Raw genomic sequence first — 17,918 nt, 5'->3', positions numbered from 1 at the left:
AATTTTTTTCCTCTTTCGCCTTATTCCTATTTCCCCAAGACGGTAAGTAATCTGATACAGGTTTTACATATACAATCATGCCACATCATATCTTCTGAGCAAGGGATGAATAAATCATTTCCCCACATGCTAATTAAACAGATTGCTAATGATAACATCTATGAGTAAGTAAAATGAATATTGACAATCATTTAGTTCTGGTGACTAAAATGTGAAGGAACTGACAGCATAACATTAAACTTGTTGAATTTCTCACAATGAAATAGTATATTTATAATTAATTTAAAGAACATATTTTATGCAAATCTACTTTGTATTTTGATTGACAGATTAAATATCTTTAATGTTTGAAATCTATACATTATTTCTTTATCTTTTTCATTCTTTTTATTGCATTAGTGCTTTGCAAAGAACAACAGGCAAACGAGGAATTATTATCTCTCGTTCCACATATCCCACTGCTGGCCGATGGGGTGGACACTGGCTTGGTGACAATTATGCAAACTGGGAAAATATGGAAAAATCCATCATTGGTATGAAGCAATTATTACCTTTCATAAATCTTTTAAACTTAGATCATCTTAGTTTTTCATCTGATTTTTCTTTTTCAAGATAATATTAGAGACTTTTAAAAAGATTTTGCTGAAATCAAGTTGAAATAATTGGAGCATTCCCCTATCAAATTGTCTAGTACAAATTTCAGTGTTTCAAAGATCCGTAATTTCATTTGGGCATACCTCTCTTGCTGACTTGTCCAAATTTGATATGATTTGGTATGTTGTTTGAGAGGTGTGGTTGAAAAATTCATTAATTTATAGCAAATAAGGTGATGAACAATTCTATCCTCTTTTGTTCTTTTTCTTTTGAGAATGGGTAACTCAGCTGACTAGAATTGCAAGGGTCAATGGCATGCATAATCTGATTGTGGATCTGTAGAAAAGCTTTGGCCTCTTCTGGATCCTCTTCCTTAAGTAGTCTGGTCCCCTCCAGCCCCCAACCTCACTCCTCAATGCTCACTGTATTCCTGATAATTTAAATGCAGACTCTTGATGGTTTTAGATCTCCTGGAGCTTTGAACTTCTGAACTCAAGTGACCTGCTAGCATTAGTCTCCTCAGGAGAGATTATAGGCAAAAAATATACTTGGCAGGTTATGGTCATTTCTGGATTTATCTTGGTTGTTTGAAAAATAGTTCTTTATTTCTTTGCAGAATCTGCCCTTAAAGGATTCTAATTTCAAAGAACCCATCTATAAGTTGTGCATTGTAGGAGCCAGGGTCATCTCTATCCCATAATAGTGTTTGCAAAAATTAATCTGATTATGAAAGAAATGAAGAAAGTTGGAAGGAGGGAATGAAGGAGGGAGGGAAGGAAGGAGAAAAGGAAGGGAAGGAAGAAAGATAGGAAGATATGCAGGAAGGAAAATAAAAACTGGAAAGGAAGAAAAGAGAGAAAGAAGGAAGGAAGGAAGAAGAAAGGGGAAGGAAGGATAAAAGTAATAAAAAAGTTTACTTACTATAGGTTAGGATATTCATAATGATATGGAGTTCTTTGTAGGATTCTCTATTAAAAAAGTCTTTTTAGTGGAAGTTTCAATGTATCCAGTTTCTATATGCACATATCAAATTTGCTCATAATTGTGATCCAGTCAGGTATAGATTGTTTTCAGATTCTTTGTTTGGTAAATTAGACCCAGAAATACTTATTTTAAAATCTTACAACAGGACTCCATAGATTAGAGGATTAGAGGAAAAAAATAGAAATGTGATTGGAAATTAGAACAGCACTCCATTCTGTCCATTACTTCATCCTCAAAAAGAATATGCTGGAAAGTTTCCTTCCTTGAAAGAACTTAGGAACCATCTCCCATGACCAACAGTCTTTTCAGATCTGTCAGGCAGGCTTTTTCAAATTGCATTTTAAGATTACTTGTATTGGCCATCTATAAGATTTTGGATTAATAATAGCATTGCATTTATTAGTCAAACAAGTAATCAAAACTAGAGTTATTCTGGCCTCTGGTATTAGAATTCCTGTCAGTCCTTAGATAATGGAATACATAGCTTGAATTTTCTTCCAATAAATCATTATTCACAATGAAATATAAGAAATTATCAAAAAATACTTTTGAATTAGTGGGCTACATGAGAAATATTATTAAGGACTAACTATATAAGGACAAGCTTAATCATATTTAAGGGGAAGTGATCATTTTGTTTCGATATGTTGAGTAACTAAATTAATAGCAAATAATAAATTGTCAATCATTGTTTGGACTCATAGAATTATAAGCATGAAGATAATGCTTCCCTTACCATTGAATTTAGTATGAGGAAACTGAGATCTATAAAAGTGAGATCATTTACCTAAGGTCCTATTGAAAGTAAGCAAAAAAAAGTGGGATTCAAGCTCAGCTCTTTGCTGTATGTTGGTTAAATATTAAACATAAACTATGGGCCAGGAACCAGGGATAGAAATGACAATCATCTTTATGTCATCATAGATATGCATTATTTTTAATTTGCAGAATTGTTCAAATCAAAATACGTAAATGAGGTAATTTAGATTCTTTGAAATATACTTGTTTTTCTTATTTGTCTTATAAAAACTTTTCTGCAATTCCTGTTCTTGTCTTCACAGCAATTCTGTGTCTCTGATGGTTTTTCTCTCATATTTCTACCTCTATCTCTTACTCTGTTTATCTTTCTTCCCCACCCCATGCCCTCCCTCTAATTCACTTATTCTATTTTGTCAGAATATGTTGTTAAACTTTTGCAGCCACCTCCTCAATTTTTCAAAAATTTTCAAAGAAATTGATCCAAATTAAGAAAGTTTTACAATCATGCATATTGGAATTCTGACATATTTGGTTAGCTTGCCAACTTTTCTTCTTTATATAACATTAAAAATGGTTCAGTTGTACTTCTTAGAAGTAGCTACGTTCAGAAGGAATCATGTTGGAAATCAGTTCTTATTATTTTCAAGAGAATTTCTTGACATTTTCCTGTTGATGGACAGAAGGATGGAGGCAGTGCTTTAAGAACTCTTGAACAAGAGATCTGCAAAATTAGATTGATTCAATTTTATTGAAATGATAATTGCTCCTAATGTCATCAAAAAGTTTCAAGAGCTGTTTCCACAAATATGTTTCATCTTTAAAGAAATGTAGAGAATATGCTTCATTTTCAGAGTACAGCTTTTAATAAATACCTTCTTTTTTAAATCTAGCAGCGATGTGTATAATGCTAAAATATATTCCAAAATATCTTATTATATGACACAGAAACCAATTAATTTATGTTTCTCATTCTTAGATACTGCTGTCCTGGACATTTAAATGCTATAGGCAAAATATAACACAATTTTGTAGAGTCAATATTATTGTTGATTGAGAAATATATTTAATAGAAGTTAAATAATATAAGTCAGCATATTAATATGGAAGGTTGGATTTATAGACAGAAAAACAAAAGGTTGGATTTCACTTTTAACACTAACTGTGGAATCCTGCCTAATCAATTATTTACTTATAAAGTAGAAATAGTAATGAATCATCAAGCATTTGCTTAGTGACTATGCACAAATATGCTTTAGGTACCTACCTCATAGGGATTTGGTGGGATGAAAATGGAACAATATAGAGTATATCCAAGCTACTTCTACTACTGCTGCTGCTGCTATTATCACCACTAGCACCGCTACCACCAACATCACCACATCACTGCTGCTGCTACTAAAACTACTGCTATTGATATAAAACAAGTGTTGTTGTTGTAATAGCATGAAAAGAAAAGCAATGATAAAATGCCTAAAGGATTTATAGCTTATTAAAATGAATTTCTGTTTTAGGTATGATGGAGTTTAGCCTCTTTGGGATTTCATATGTAAGTATCATTATTTTACTCACGTTCCTGCTTTAGCACAGTTTGTAAAATAAACTGAATTGACATTGAATTTAAAATGACAATGTGTTACAGACTGGCGCTGACATCTGTGGCTTCTTCAACAATTCAGAATATGAGCTATGTCTCCGGTGGATGCAACTTGGATCATTCTATCCATTTTCTAGAAATCATAACATTGCAAAAACTAGGGTATGTAGTCAGATATTCTCAATACTTAATTCCATCCAGCTTCTTTAGTTGGGTCTGTAAATATCTCTCTTTAGGGAAACTGTTCTTAACCTAGAGCTCTTAATGCCAAATGAATAGCAGAGTTATTCTCATAAATGGTTCATTGAATGAATGGCAGTAGAGAAAACCTTTGTGATTTTAGTAAAAAAAAAGATATGATGATAGTTCATACATGATATAATTTCAAAGTGACCCTGGCCAAGTCATTAAATTATTCAGTCCTCCACAACTATATATTCCCATAAAAGTGAAAATCTTGAGTCATTTAATCTTTGAACTGACAGGACCAGTTTTCATCCCTAAGCTGATCCTTCTTGTTTTATTGTTACAAAAACTCTTTATACTCTAGGCATTTTAATTCCCCTTTTACAAATGAAGAAACTGTTCAGAAATCATCATGTTTCCAAGGTCACATAGCTTCTGAGATGCAGAGATGGAATTTTCATCTAGTGTGTTCTGACACCAGGGCTAGCACTCAAGGTCCCCTGCTCCCCTGCTTCTGTTTAGTCTTGGTATAGCTAATAGACCCACATTCAGCAACAATTGGTTCAAATCCCATACCTAGCATTGATTCTGACCCTTAGCAGGTCCCTTTTCAAACCAATAAATCCAATAAACATTTCCTAAATCCTTACTTTGTGACAGACACTGCCTATAAGCATGGGAGATACAAGTAGTAAAAAAACTAATCCCTTCCCTCAGGGAGTTAACAATCCAATTGAGGAGATAGCTCAAAAAAGGAAGCAGGAAAATGAGGGACCACTGGGGTTACCTGGCAATTTGTTCATGAGGCTGATGCAGAGTAGAGTGAATCCAAAAGTCCAGTTTCTGCCTTCCACAAAGGAGACATTGGAAGGAGTTTGGTAGTCCAACCTTCATCCCTCCAGTCAGAGGGAGAGAAGGTTGAGGGAGTTGGTGTCAAGGTGAAAAGATTAAAGGTGATGACCTTCACCTGGGAAGGACATCTTGTTCTATGGAGTTGAAAAAGAAAAAAAAAGGCAACATAAGAAGGTGAGGGAGCAAATGAAGAGTTGACTCTTAAACCTTTCTAACCTTTATTTTTCCTACTGAAAAATGAAGGGGTTGGATGAGATGGATACTAATGTCCTTCCCAGTTCTAAATTGATGAAGCATGTGATTGAGGCACATTATGTGAATAGTTTTATCCCCATTTCTCAGATAAGGATCCAGAGACTAAGAGCAGTGCCCTGATTTTTTTTTGGAGGCCTATAGTTATTAAGCATTATAGATATTTAGATTCCAGCCATGTCTTCTCATTTAAGTCCTTGTTTTCAGTACCATTAGAAATCCACCATGAAAGGTTAAAACCTCTTGTTTATGAAATGGGAAAGAAAAGATGTCCCTATCACAATTGTTATGCTTTTCTCCCCTGTATCATTTTCTTCTCTCTGTAAGAAAAGGCAGGTTCTTGGTTCTAGTGCTAATATTTTGGTAATGTATGTAGATTAACCCCCCCCCCCAAAAAAAAACCCTGGAGAAAATGTTTAGTACATATAGGACAATATAGGAAAATCCATCATCAGTCCAAACCAAACTTCCTTTTTAACAGATACAGAACTATCATTTGAATCCAGGATATAAAGTCAAAGTCTAAAAAATAATAATGAAGAAAAGAATATTTGAAAAATCCTAATGCTTTTTGAATTAGAGAGATTTAGCTAGACTTTGTGAAACAAAGCATAATTGAGCATCCTTTAATAATTTTGAATGCCTTACTCCTCCCTTTTGTTTGATGTCATCATAAAGGATTGGTTATCCTTAGGGATACAATGTGCAATTGGGAATAAGATATTGGTTCTTGAGTTTTGGATTCAAAAGTCACCTCTGATACTTGGTAATCATCTGAACATATGAAAGTCACTTGACTTCTCTGGGTCTCTGTTTCCTCATCTATAAAATGAAAACAAAAATACTCATTGTATCCTCATCATGGACTTGTGTCTCTAATGAGATAATGAATGAATGCAAGATATTACTTGTGATGATCTGAAAGGCTTTCTGGGGGTCTATAGCAAGTCTAGCAATTCTTTCATTCTTTGCTTTCCTGTTAATCCTTCTTAATTGCTCTCAGGTTAGAAAGATTCTGCTAGTGTTGAAGAAATAATAAGAATTTAGAATCACATGATCTGAGTTTGAAGCCCACCTCCACCACCTGCTGAATAAGGGTCAGCTGGTTCACTTCCTCCCTTTGTCCTCCTCCATCTCAACTCCCCTCATTCCTCTTTGTTCCTTCTTTTCTTTCTTCTCAGACTCATTCTTCTCTTCCTCTCCTCCTCTACATTGAATTCTTTCTCTTCCTCTTCCTCCTATCAACAATGACAATAACAGTTAATAAAATATTATGCCAAACCCCATGAAAAGTGCATTACAAACATTATCTCATTTGATCCTTATCATCCTGCCAGATGTCATTATTTATTGATTTACAGTTAAGGAAAATGAGGCAAACAGAGATTAAATGACATACTTATAGTCAGACAGCTAGTAAGTATCTCTTACTAGACTTGAACTGAGATTTCCTTGACCTACATCCACTAAGAAGTGTTGATGAGATTATTTCCATAGTTCTACCCTTAATTCTATGATCTTGATGCTTTTCTCTATAAAAGGAAAATGTTCTGAGAGGCTAAAAATTGCATAGGGAATAGTGGGCTGAAACTGCTGCAGTAATACTAGCATATACCACTGAGGGTTGTGATGACACTAAAATATCACTCTGGAAGACTTCAAAGATGTCCATGATAAAGAAATGTGGGCAGGAGAAAGTGTGTTGGATTTACTAAGAAGACCTAGGTTTAAATCTCTGCTCTGATACTGCCTCTTCCCCTTGGACATGAATGAACATATCAGGGGCCTCAGTTTCCTCATGTGCAAAATGAAGACATTGAATCAGATGCTCTTTATGATCCCATATAATAAGGAACCAAAGGAACTTTTTGCTTGTGTAGGTATCCCCCTCCCCTTACCTGAACTTTAGATATAAATCCCCACTATTTAAGATAGCATAAAAATTATGAAAATACAAGCTGAACTTTATGCCTAATATCTCAATGACACTGAATCTATCAATGTAGATGGAATTGGAAGAGGACAGAATTCATTTTTGCATCTGTACTTGATAACATTGCCACTGAATTTGTCTATCTATTCATTTATTCATTTATTTTTTGTTTGTATAAGCGTAACAAACAGGAAAAAGTTCCTTCTATATACATGGTTTGGTGAAAGGTATTGGGAAGCTAAAGAAAAAGCAAGGGGGCAGCTAGGTGGTACAGTGGATAGAATGCCAGCCCTAGAGTCAGGAAACCTGAGTTGAAATCAATCTCAGACACTTGATATCTCTGTGACCTTAGGCAAGTCACATAACTCCATTGCCTCATAAAAGCAAAAATGAAAAATAAAAAAAAAAACAACAAAAAAGACATGATATATATTTTATGTCACTATTGCTGCACATTTCTGTGGTGAGAGGAGAGCAATATAATGTGAATATAATTATTACATTTCAACTTTTTCAGAGACAAGATCCCGTTTCTTGGGATGAAACTTTCGCAAACATGTCCAGGGATGTTCTGAGTATCAGATACACTCTACTGCCCCATTTCTATACGCTATTGCATGAAATTCATGCTTATGGTGGTACAGTCATCCGTCCTCTCTTACATGAGTAAGTATAAATAAAGCATGAATATACTGCTATGAAGATTTAATTATATTTTTTATTTCCTTTAAAGCTTTCATGATCTTCATTATGATTTTTTAAAATTTTCTTTAAAATATTTAATAGTAAATAAAATAGTCACAGTTAATCATCTTAGAGTATTGTTACTGTGTACATTGCTCTTTAGGTTCTGTTCATTTCATTTTGCATTAGTTACTATAAGTCTTTCTAGATTTTTCTGAGAGCATCTGGCTCATCTTTTTATATTGCACAATAATATTCAATCTTATTTATATACCACAGCTTGTTTAGATACTCCCCAATTGATGGGCATCCCTTCAACTTCCACATTTTTGCCACCAGAAAAGAGTTTCTATAATTATTTTATGTGTATATATATATATATATAATTTTCTTTAAAAAGCACACAAAATAGACCCCCCCCTCCAAATCTCCCAAGAGTAGTGATGTTACTGGCTCAAAGGGTTTGCAAAGTTTCAGAGCCCTGTGGACAAAGTTCCAAATTGCTCTCCAAAATCATTGGCTCAGTTCACAATTCCACCAATAATACATCTTTATTTTTCCACATCTCCTCAAACATTTTGCATTTTCCTTTTGAAAATTTGAAAAATCTGAGAGGTGTTAGGTGATGACTTAATTTCCATTTATCTAATCAACAATCAGGCCAGCTAAATGGTGCACTGATTAATTATTGTACTGGCCCCAGACTCAGGAAGACCTGTGTTCAGCTTTTTCCTTAGACTCTTACTGGCTGTTTGACTCTGTGAAAGTCATTTAAGCCTCTTTGTCTTATTTTCTTCATATGTAAAATGAGCTGAAGAGGGAAACTGAAAACCATTCCATTACTTTTGCCAAGAAAACCCTAATAGGGTCACAGAGTATCAGATACAGCTGAAATCTCTGAACATCAATAACAATAATCAATAATGATAAACCATTTTTCATATGACTACATAAGTTTGATTCTTTTCTTCTTTTGAAACTTCCTATTGGTATCCTTTAACCATTTTTTCAATTAGAAATTGACTCACATTCTTATAAACTGTTTTTGATGGAATAATGTGTCAATGGATTTCAAAGAGCACTGGATGGAATAAAGAAAATTGGAATTCAGATCTTGTAGCTTCAGTTTCTTCATCTATAAAAATGGGTATAATGCTTTCTGGAGTACCTTATTTACCAAGCTCTGTAAGGATTAAAGTGGATAAGTAAAATATTTTCCACAAATTAAAACATTCTTTGTTTATTAACTTCCATTATGACACTCTTCCTTCTCCTCATCATTTTCATTATTTTTGTAGACATAATACCATGATACTAATGTTAACTAAAGTCATATAGCATTTTAAAGAGAGGGAAAAACTTCTCAAATACATTATCTTATTTGGAGTTACAGAAATAATCTACCTTATTCACTCTGATACACTGTGCTGATACTTCAGTTGATTTTGAATGAAAAACAGAATTTTCTGCATTTGGGAAAGTAGGTAGTTGAAAAGTATGTTGGTACTGTGCTAATATCTAGGGATAGAAAGATTAACACAGGACATGATCTCAAGGAAGCCATAGGTTATTGGAGAACATGCAAACAGCTATATACAAAGAGGACATAATGCAAAGATTAAATAGAGGCAATTTCAGAGCCAAGACACTAACATTAAAAAAGGACCAAGAAAAGCTGCTTATGGAAGCTGATGAAGGAACCTAAAAAAACAGTGAGTTAGTGGCCAGGTTCTAGATTATTTTAGGCATAGAGGAAGGATAATCATAAAATAGCATCATAAAATGAAGGGTCTTAAGCAAAGAATAGTATGATAACATTATATCATATTATAGATTCTGAGGAGGAGGATAAGATATAAGAAAACTGAAGAATAGAAAGGAGTTAGCTTATGCAGACCTTTAAGATACACATAAATGATTTTATATTTAATCCTGGAGATAAAAGGGTACCACTGGAGTGATCGGAAGGCAGGGAGAGTGATGTGGTCATACATGTACTTTAGAATCATCTTTGGCATCTGAATAGCAGAAGCACTGGGATCAGGAAAGATTCTATGGATAATAATCAGAAGTCTATTCTAGTAATCCAGATGTGAAATGATAAGGGTCCATCTGAGGGTGGCAGTCTCATAAGAGAGAAGGGTGGCAGCTGGGTGATTTAGTGGATAGAGTACCAGCCCTGGAGTCAAGCAGACCTGAGTTCAAATCTGACCTCAAACACTTAATCATTACCTAGCTGTGTGACCTTGGGCAAGTCACTTAACTCCATTGCCATGCCCCAAAAAAACCTGAGAGAGAGAGAGAGACAGAGACAGAGAGATAGAGAGACAGAGAGACAAAGAGAGAGAGAGAAGGGGTATATATTCAAAATATGTCATAAAGCTATAAATGAGAGTTTTCAAATAATTGGATATGAGGGATATAAAAAGGATGATGTTAAAGATACAAGCTGGGGCAACTGAAAAAATAGTGTTTCCTCCCTCAACAATAAGAGTAAAACTAGGAAAAGGGAGATGGAGTTTCATAGCAAGTTAGTGAAGTTAGCGTTAGACTTCATGCATTAAGATTTCAATATCTCATCCAATCTGATCTACCTACTAGGCAGTTGGAGATATAATGTTGTAAAACAGGAAAACAAGTTGAGGCTGAAGACAAAGGTCTATGAACCATCTCCACGGGACCATGAGAACAACATTTGTCCTTCATTTTTGAAGAAGACCATGCCATCAGGGGGTGATACCATGACAAACCCATGAGTGGGGGGGTGCTGTGCGAAGTCACCAGCTTCACTTTCTCCTCTGGAGCCATCGAGGTCCAGTGACCAGATATTAATCAGGATGACTGGAGACGGCCCAGGGTGTGAGGCAACCAGGGCTAAGTGGCTTGCCCCAGGTCATATACTCTAGTAAGGGTTAAGAGTCTGAGACCAGATTTGAACTCTCATCCTCCTGAATCCAAGGCCAGAGCCTAGCTATTGTACCATTTAGCCGTCAAAGGGACCAGGAGATCACCAAATGAAATAAAATATAGAAAGAAGGAGAAAGGGAACAGAATAGAATCTTGAGGGATACCCACAATTAGCAGTGATGGTTAAACCATGAAAAAGCAGTCAGAAATCTAGAAAATAGTAGGAAAGGGTGATCAGTATTATCAGAGTGATAGAAGATTTGAAAAGAATAAGGGATACAAAAAATAGTCTTTTAGATTTTGTACTTAAAAAATTATTGTCAGCTTTGGGGAAAGAACAATGAATTAACACATTATTTGACTATTTTCATTTTTAAATTCTCTACATACCCTACATTGTGTGCTCTTTTATTTTGTCTTAGTGTATATGTATGTTTTTAAATTATCTCTATACAGATCTGTCAATACAGACTGTTCTTTCAGTTATAATATTTATGAATTCTCTTAATTCATTGTAAACATTTGTATGACTGTGTATGTGTTTACTATTTCAAGGTTCTTTGAAGATCGGGAGACCTGGACTATTTACAAGCAGTTTCTTTGGGGCTCAGGCTTTTTGGTCAGCCCAGTTTTAGAGATGGTCAGTACAGAAAATTCACTCTTTAATTGCTAACTATTTAAATTTGAATTGTGCTTAATGCTCATCTCTTTTTAAACTTTAGCATTCCAGAGAAGTTAACGCATATGTACCAGATGCTCGCTGGTTCGATTTCTATACGGTAAGAGATGAAAAATGTACACTGTCTTTCAAAATCTACTTTAGAAATTTTCTAGTATAGTCATATAAAAAGAAGATTTTAGTACCAAGAAGCTTAAAGCATCTATGGCACATAGACCTAACTTTGTAAACATTTGGGGAAGGAATTTACATAGATAGGAAAAAAGTTAACGCGGTGATGGTGGTCCTTCTTTGATTTTTTTTAATCTAACCATTGTCTTGGTTTCTTAAAGTAACACTGAAACCATTCCTAGACCACATTGTGTCAGATACATTGAATGGAGATAAATAATAATCTTAAGAAGAAAGAAAATTATATTGTAGTGCCAGAAACATTGTCTATGACTGCGAAACTCCCACTTATTTTTTCTGCATGTGAAAACCACAAAACTTAAGTATTAGGCTGAATCATAATAAAATAAATTCATTTATTATATTCAGAATACTGTGCTTGGTCCCAGAAGGTAGCGAGATAAGTATTTGCAAAACCAGAAGTGCTATATTAATTCAACTTACTGTTTTTATTATCCAATTATAAACTGAGATTTGTTTTCAAGTGGCTTAGAAAATGCTAAATTACTTTCTTCCAGTGTTTAAAAATGATTTTTCTAAATTATTAGAAGGTTTTTGAGGGCAGCTAGGTGGTACAGTGTATAGAGCACTAGCCCTGGAGTCGGGGGGACCTGAGTTCAAAACTGACCTCAGACACTCAAAAATTGCCTAGCTATGTGACCTTGGGCAAGCCACTTAACCACATTGCATTAAATAAATTAAAAAAAAATTAAAGTTCTTGGAAGATATGTGTGTATTACAAATTTATTTTTATATAAAAATTATGTGATAGGTTCCTGTGAGTATTTCCTATGGTTCCAGTTCTTCCTTATATTTTACCTTAATCTCCTCTTTTTTAGGGGCATGATATTGGAATTAGGAAACAATATACAACTTTTCCTGCTCCTCTGGATAAAATTAACCTCCATATCCGTGGTGGTCATATTCTTCCTTGTCAGATGCCAGATCAGAATACCGTTTTGAGGTAAGGAAAATAAAATGATGCATTGCATTTGAGACTATCATAGCCATATTAAAACACAAATTTCTCTAGTTCAATAACAGATATGAAATTCTTTTGCTAGCTCGAACTGTAACATAACACACACTGAGTTTCTTGCTTATTAATAATAATTTACTTGTGACCCTTCTTGGCATAGGAAGGGTCATTACAGGTGAGAGCTCTCCACCTTCAAGACTACAAGGGTTTCTCTTTGCCATTGTTATCTCATGAACTCTAAATTATTCATTCCTAGCCATTGGTATTGCTCAATGTCTACCTCCCCACCTCCCTGGGTCCTTTCTTTTGTGATTGCTTGCCACCCTCAAGTTACTATCTACTGTCAAATGATCCACCAGCATAGATGAGACTTCCCTGTTATTACTATTTCATTGAACTCAAAACCATCACCTGCCCCATTCCATTTTGCCTCTCTTTGACAATCAGTTCTTTTCTTCCCCAAGACCAAGAACCCCTGGAAGGTTCCATTAGACTTCTGGGACAAGAATGGGGGGGGGGGGCATTAGAGTCCCTATTTGTATTTCCTAAAGTTACAAGTTTGGAGTAGAAACATCCTCCTTTACAAATAATATTAAAAGGATTGGTAAGGTTTTTATATCATATTTAGGGAAGTACTCTAAGTTCTAGAACCCAGCTGTATTCCTAGTTAAATGGAATTGTGACATGGTTTTCATGGGGAAATGGGATGCAAGTCCTAGAGAATCAACTAGCAAATGAACTTTTAGAGGATGACTGTTCATAAGCTGTTGCTTGTTTCTCTAATCCCACAGTCAACAAGATATGTTAAACTCTTCCTCTTTGACAGGCATATTTTTAGGCTCTGGAGATACCAAGGAAAGCCTTTTGTTGGTTGATAATCCTCAACTTGCAACCCATTTTCCCTTAATAAAAACATGTTACAGGGAAGAGTCAGAGAGAGGGATTCAAAGAACGACCCACCAAGATGTGATTGGAGTCTGGCATGCACCTTGAAAGACTGAGAGCCAGGAAGGTGGATGAGAGGTTAGAGGAATGGACTGAGGTTGCCCTTTATTATCTTGATGAATTTACTTTTGAGATTACCCTGAACAAGGGAAAGTGAGTCAGAGGCCCTTAGAAAATTTCAGATAAACAGAGATTATATTTCTTTAATATTAAAAGACGAGGGGGTGGCTAGGTGGTGCAGTGGATAAAGCACCGGTCCTGGAGTCAGGAATAACTGGGTCCAAATCCAGTCTCAGACACTAAAATAGTTACCTAACTGTGTGGCCTTGGGCAAGCCACTTTAACCCCATTTGCCTCGCAAAAATCTAAAAAAAAAATGTTAAAAGGCTAGACAAAATTTTTCCTTCTACATCAGGAGTTCTTAACCTGGGATCTATAAGCTGGAATACATAAACATACACACACACACACACACACACACACACACACACACACACACAAAGTGTAAAATATATATATATATCTTCACATATCTATTTATATATGCATACATATATATGCATATTCATTTGTGTATTCTTGTATCTCCAGCTTTCTTTTATTAGATGTCCAGTAGACTGTTTAAACTCAATATATCTCAAACAGGATCCATTTCCTGCTAAGTTGTGCCTTCCGTATTCCTGTAGAAGGGGCCATCATTCTCCTAGCCTCTCAGACTTGCAACAAAGGTTTCATCCTGGACTTCTATCTCTCTCCTTCCTCAACCCCATATCAATCTGTTGCCAAGTTCTGGTGTTTTCCCCTTAGTAACATTTCTTGAATACAACCCCTTCTTACCTCAAATATAGCCATCATTTTAATGCAAGTGTTCATCACAACATCCTCAGCTTGTTGATGGAGTTGCCTGTCTCAAGTCTCTTCTCATTCTAATCCATCCTCAATTCAGGCACTAAAGTGATTATCCTAAATAGCAGATCTAATCATGTCACTCCCCACCCCAATCAAAATCCTGTAGATACTTCCTATTGTCCCTGGGATCAAATGCAAAATATTCTCTTTGGCATTCACAGTACTTCTTAACCCAGCCCCTTCCTATTTATCTCATCTTCTTATATCTTATTTCTCAATATAGATTCTGATCCAATGATGTTGTCTGTTCCTTGAACAAGACATTCCATCTCCAGCTATTTTGACCCTTTCTCACCTGGCCTCCCCTCTCTCTGTTCAGTAGACTGATCTTTTTAACTTCCCTTGTATCTAATAAAAAATCATGATTCATTGGGTATGGGAAGCAGTGGGAGATAAATTAAATATTATAATGGATCATTCTGAAAATATTCTTCTTACAGTAGAAAAAATTACATGGGACTCATTGTTGCTTTGGATGATAACAAAATGGCACAAGGTTCTTTGTTCTGGGATGATGGAGATAGCATTGGTGAGTGACTTTTGCTACTGAATAAAAGCATATCAGTAACTCCAATATTGTCTAGAGGGCTAATTAATCCCCTTCTCCTCACTCCTTTTCCCTATCCTTTTTGGTAAGGTAGCTCAGGACAGGAACATCTTAGGTCGCAGGCTATAAGGTGAACTTCATCATGAAGCAATTATGGCACCTGATCCCACAATGGAATCACACAAGAGGCTGCTTCCCCTGACCAAACATGCTGGAGGGAAACTATGATCAACAAAGGTCATAGTGTAAGCAAGAGGGTCCAGAGTATATTAACTCACACATAGGTACTGAGATTTGTGAGACATGCAAAACTTGTAAGAGAAAAAATGAGGTTTTCTCACTTGTCCTGATACATATATAAATATATAAATATAAATCTATATCTAGGTATGTGTATACATACCCATATGGATGATAATGATGACAATGACAATGACAACAGTGATGGTGATAATGATGATGTTTCTTGAAGTCAGTTGTCCAGATAAGGATTATTATTTCATCAAGGAAGTAATAGCTCAATGTAATGATATCCATTAATCAATTTCTCAGGCATATGCAAGAAAAAAATGTAAATAAAGCCATAGAAAATAATACTTATATGTCATTGAATTGAAATGATTCTTTCAAAAATTGAAATTTTATAAAATGATTGATGGAATGTTTGTGCAACCTTTGAACTTCAATCTCTTGTTTGTTATGTGCTCCAGGTCTATTATCCTCATTTTACAGGTAAAGAAATTGAGTCTAAGAGAAGTTTAGTATTTGCCATAATCATACAGTTAGTATTAGAGATGAGATTCATAGTTTTTCCCTTAATTCCCAATTCTAGCAGCTTATCCTCTTTGCTTAGCTGGAAAAATAAATTCATGTGAGGTTTTTAATTATTTCAAGTAATTTCTAAGGCAGGAACAAATATTTTTGCATCCTTTCATACTTTCAATACAATGTTTATCTCTTTTTTTTTTATAGATACTTATGAAAAAGGCCAATACCTGTTACTAGAGTTTAAATTTGAACAGGTAAGAATCACTGTAAAACTGTCTTTTAATATTGTTTTCTAAACTTTAGGGTGGAAAAAGTTTATTTTTGTGACATTTTGCAAAAGGTGAGGCATCTTTTTCAAGTTAATAACCATATTGCAAACTCCAAAGGTGTGAGAACAAATAAATATATCTTTTCTATTAAGCACATCCTGGTGGCTTAGATATGCTCTCTAGTGTATACAGCTGTTCTTTACATCATAAAAATATATGTATTTTGGGGCAGCTAGGTGGCACAGTGGATAAAGCATTGGCCCTGGAGTCAGGAGTACCTGGGTTCAAATCCAGGCTCAGACACTTAATAATTACCTAGCTGTGGGACCTTGGGCAAGTCACTTAACCCCATTGCCTTGCAAAAACCTAAAAAAAAAGAATATAAGTATTTTACATACATCTTTCCATATGCAACCATCAGTGAAATTATTACAACTGAAATATTGTCTTTTGTCTCCAACTTTTCAGAATAATTTGAAAAGTACTATCATTCATTATGGGTATTCAAATCCCGGGGAACTGACCCTTGGATATATCAAAGTGTGGGGAAAAGACAAGACTCCAGTTTCAAGTGTTGAACTCAGATACAATGGCAAGATTCAGAACCTCAACTACAGCAATGATTCAGACAATGGGGTAAGATCTGAATGAAGATTCCTATGAAATATACATTTTGTTCTTTATTGTTTTCATCTTCCCTAAAATTTGAGAAGTGAAGCCTGATGAAAAATAATATTGTTTTTTTTTGTCATTTCCACCCCTGTTCTTTTACTTGTTTCTCTCATTCTCATGGCATTTCCAACCCTTTCCACTCCTTTACTTCTATTCTTCTTTTTCCCAACCAAGTTTGTTGCTGGGAATAGCCTTTGAGGAAGACTTGGTATTCTTGTTAAGTGATCGACCCTCTTTAAACAAATTTTCTGAGACAAATGCTAACTAGTTAGCTTTTTACAGAAAGTATTTGAAGTTTTTTCATATGGATAAGGTTAGACTTGTTTGCATTGCCCTCAAAACATAGAACTAAGAGGAAAAGATGCAAGTGGCAAGGTGAGACATTAAAGCTAAATGAATGGAAAAACTACAGAGCAATCTCAGAAGAACAATTGACTCTAAAGGGAAGTAGTGGTATCAAGGTTCATGGTTCCTGAACAATGGAGAAAGCATTCATAATCAAGATGTGTTACCTGATAGAAAGTTGGTGTTTCAGATATTACTATGTATTGCAAATTCTTCTCCTTTTCTCACTTGTTCCTCTGGGAAGTTTTTAAACAAAGACCAAATCTTGTCTTTAGAGCTGGAGTGGGTCTTCAGTGTCATTGAATTCACTCTATCCTCTCAAGGACATTCTGTTTGTCCAACTACTATTTTTATGGCCATAGGGAAGTCTCTTCCTCTCTTGTATTTTCTTTTCTATTTTTTCTAGAAGATTATTGATGCTCCTTCCAGCTCTAACTAACTATGCCTCTTCAAAAAGGCACATTCATATATTTTGATGGCTTTATCACTCATCATATCATCTTAGGATTGTAAAATTCTGAGTGAATATTAACTTTATATATTTTCTATTCTCTTAGATATTAGAAATTGATCTTCATGACAAAGATGTCATCTTGGAGAACAACATAGAAATTTCTTGGAAGACATAAGAACCAAATGCCAACTTCAATTTTCAAAGGAAAAGACCAACTTGCTACAGTTTTAATTAATATTTTCAATTTTTCATCCTATAAACTTGTTTTTTCCTATGTAATATAAATAAATATTTTAAAATATATTTAAAAGAAATTAATTTTTGATAGTTTGCCAGTTTTTTATTATTATTCTAATCGTACTGGATATTAGAAGCCTAATTTGTTTAATATTGTGATAAAGATTTCAGGGACACCATGAGACTATATTTAATTCC

General features: G+C 34.8%; 1 protein-coding gene across 1 annotated transcript in view; it reads left to right on the top strand.

Annotated features, from left to right (window-relative positions):
• The window catches only part of SI (sucrase-isomaltase), a 91,923-nt gene extending 74,250 nt beyond the window's left edge, over positions 1–17,673 (top strand). The window contains exons 37-47 of the mRNA XM_074192516.1: positions 400–533; positions 3,849–3,883; positions 3,977–4,093; positions 7,672–7,820; positions 11,301–11,385; positions 11,468–11,524; positions 12,435–12,559; positions 14,869–14,957; positions 15,948–15,997; positions 16,481–16,648; positions 17,587–17,673. Coding sequence (XP_074048617.1) covers positions 400–533; positions 3,849–3,883; positions 3,977–4,093; positions 7,672–7,820; positions 11,301–11,385; positions 11,468–11,524; positions 12,435–12,559; positions 14,869–14,957; positions 15,948–15,997; positions 16,481–16,648; positions 17,587–17,658 — 1,081 coding nt within the window. The 3' untranslated portion in view covers positions 17,659–17,673. The remainder of the gene's footprint in view (positions 1–399; positions 534–3,848; positions 3,884–3,976; positions 4,094–7,671; positions 7,821–11,300; positions 11,386–11,467; positions 11,525–12,434; positions 12,560–14,868; positions 14,958–15,947; positions 15,998–16,480; positions 16,649–17,586) is intronic.
• The last annotated feature ends 245 nt before the right edge of the window (positions 17,674–17,918 follow it).

This window comes from Macrotis lagotis, chromosome 6 (genome assembly GCF_037893015.1).
Source record: "Macrotis lagotis isolate mMagLag1 chromosome 6, bilby.v1.9.chrom.fasta, whole genome shotgun sequence".
In the NCBI taxonomy this organism is placed as follows: domain Eukaryota; kingdom Metazoa; phylum Chordata; class Mammalia; order Peramelemorphia; family Peramelidae; genus Macrotis; species Macrotis lagotis.
Note: the sequence above shows the minus strand (reverse complement) of the source record. Positions and strands in the feature narration are given on the sequence as shown.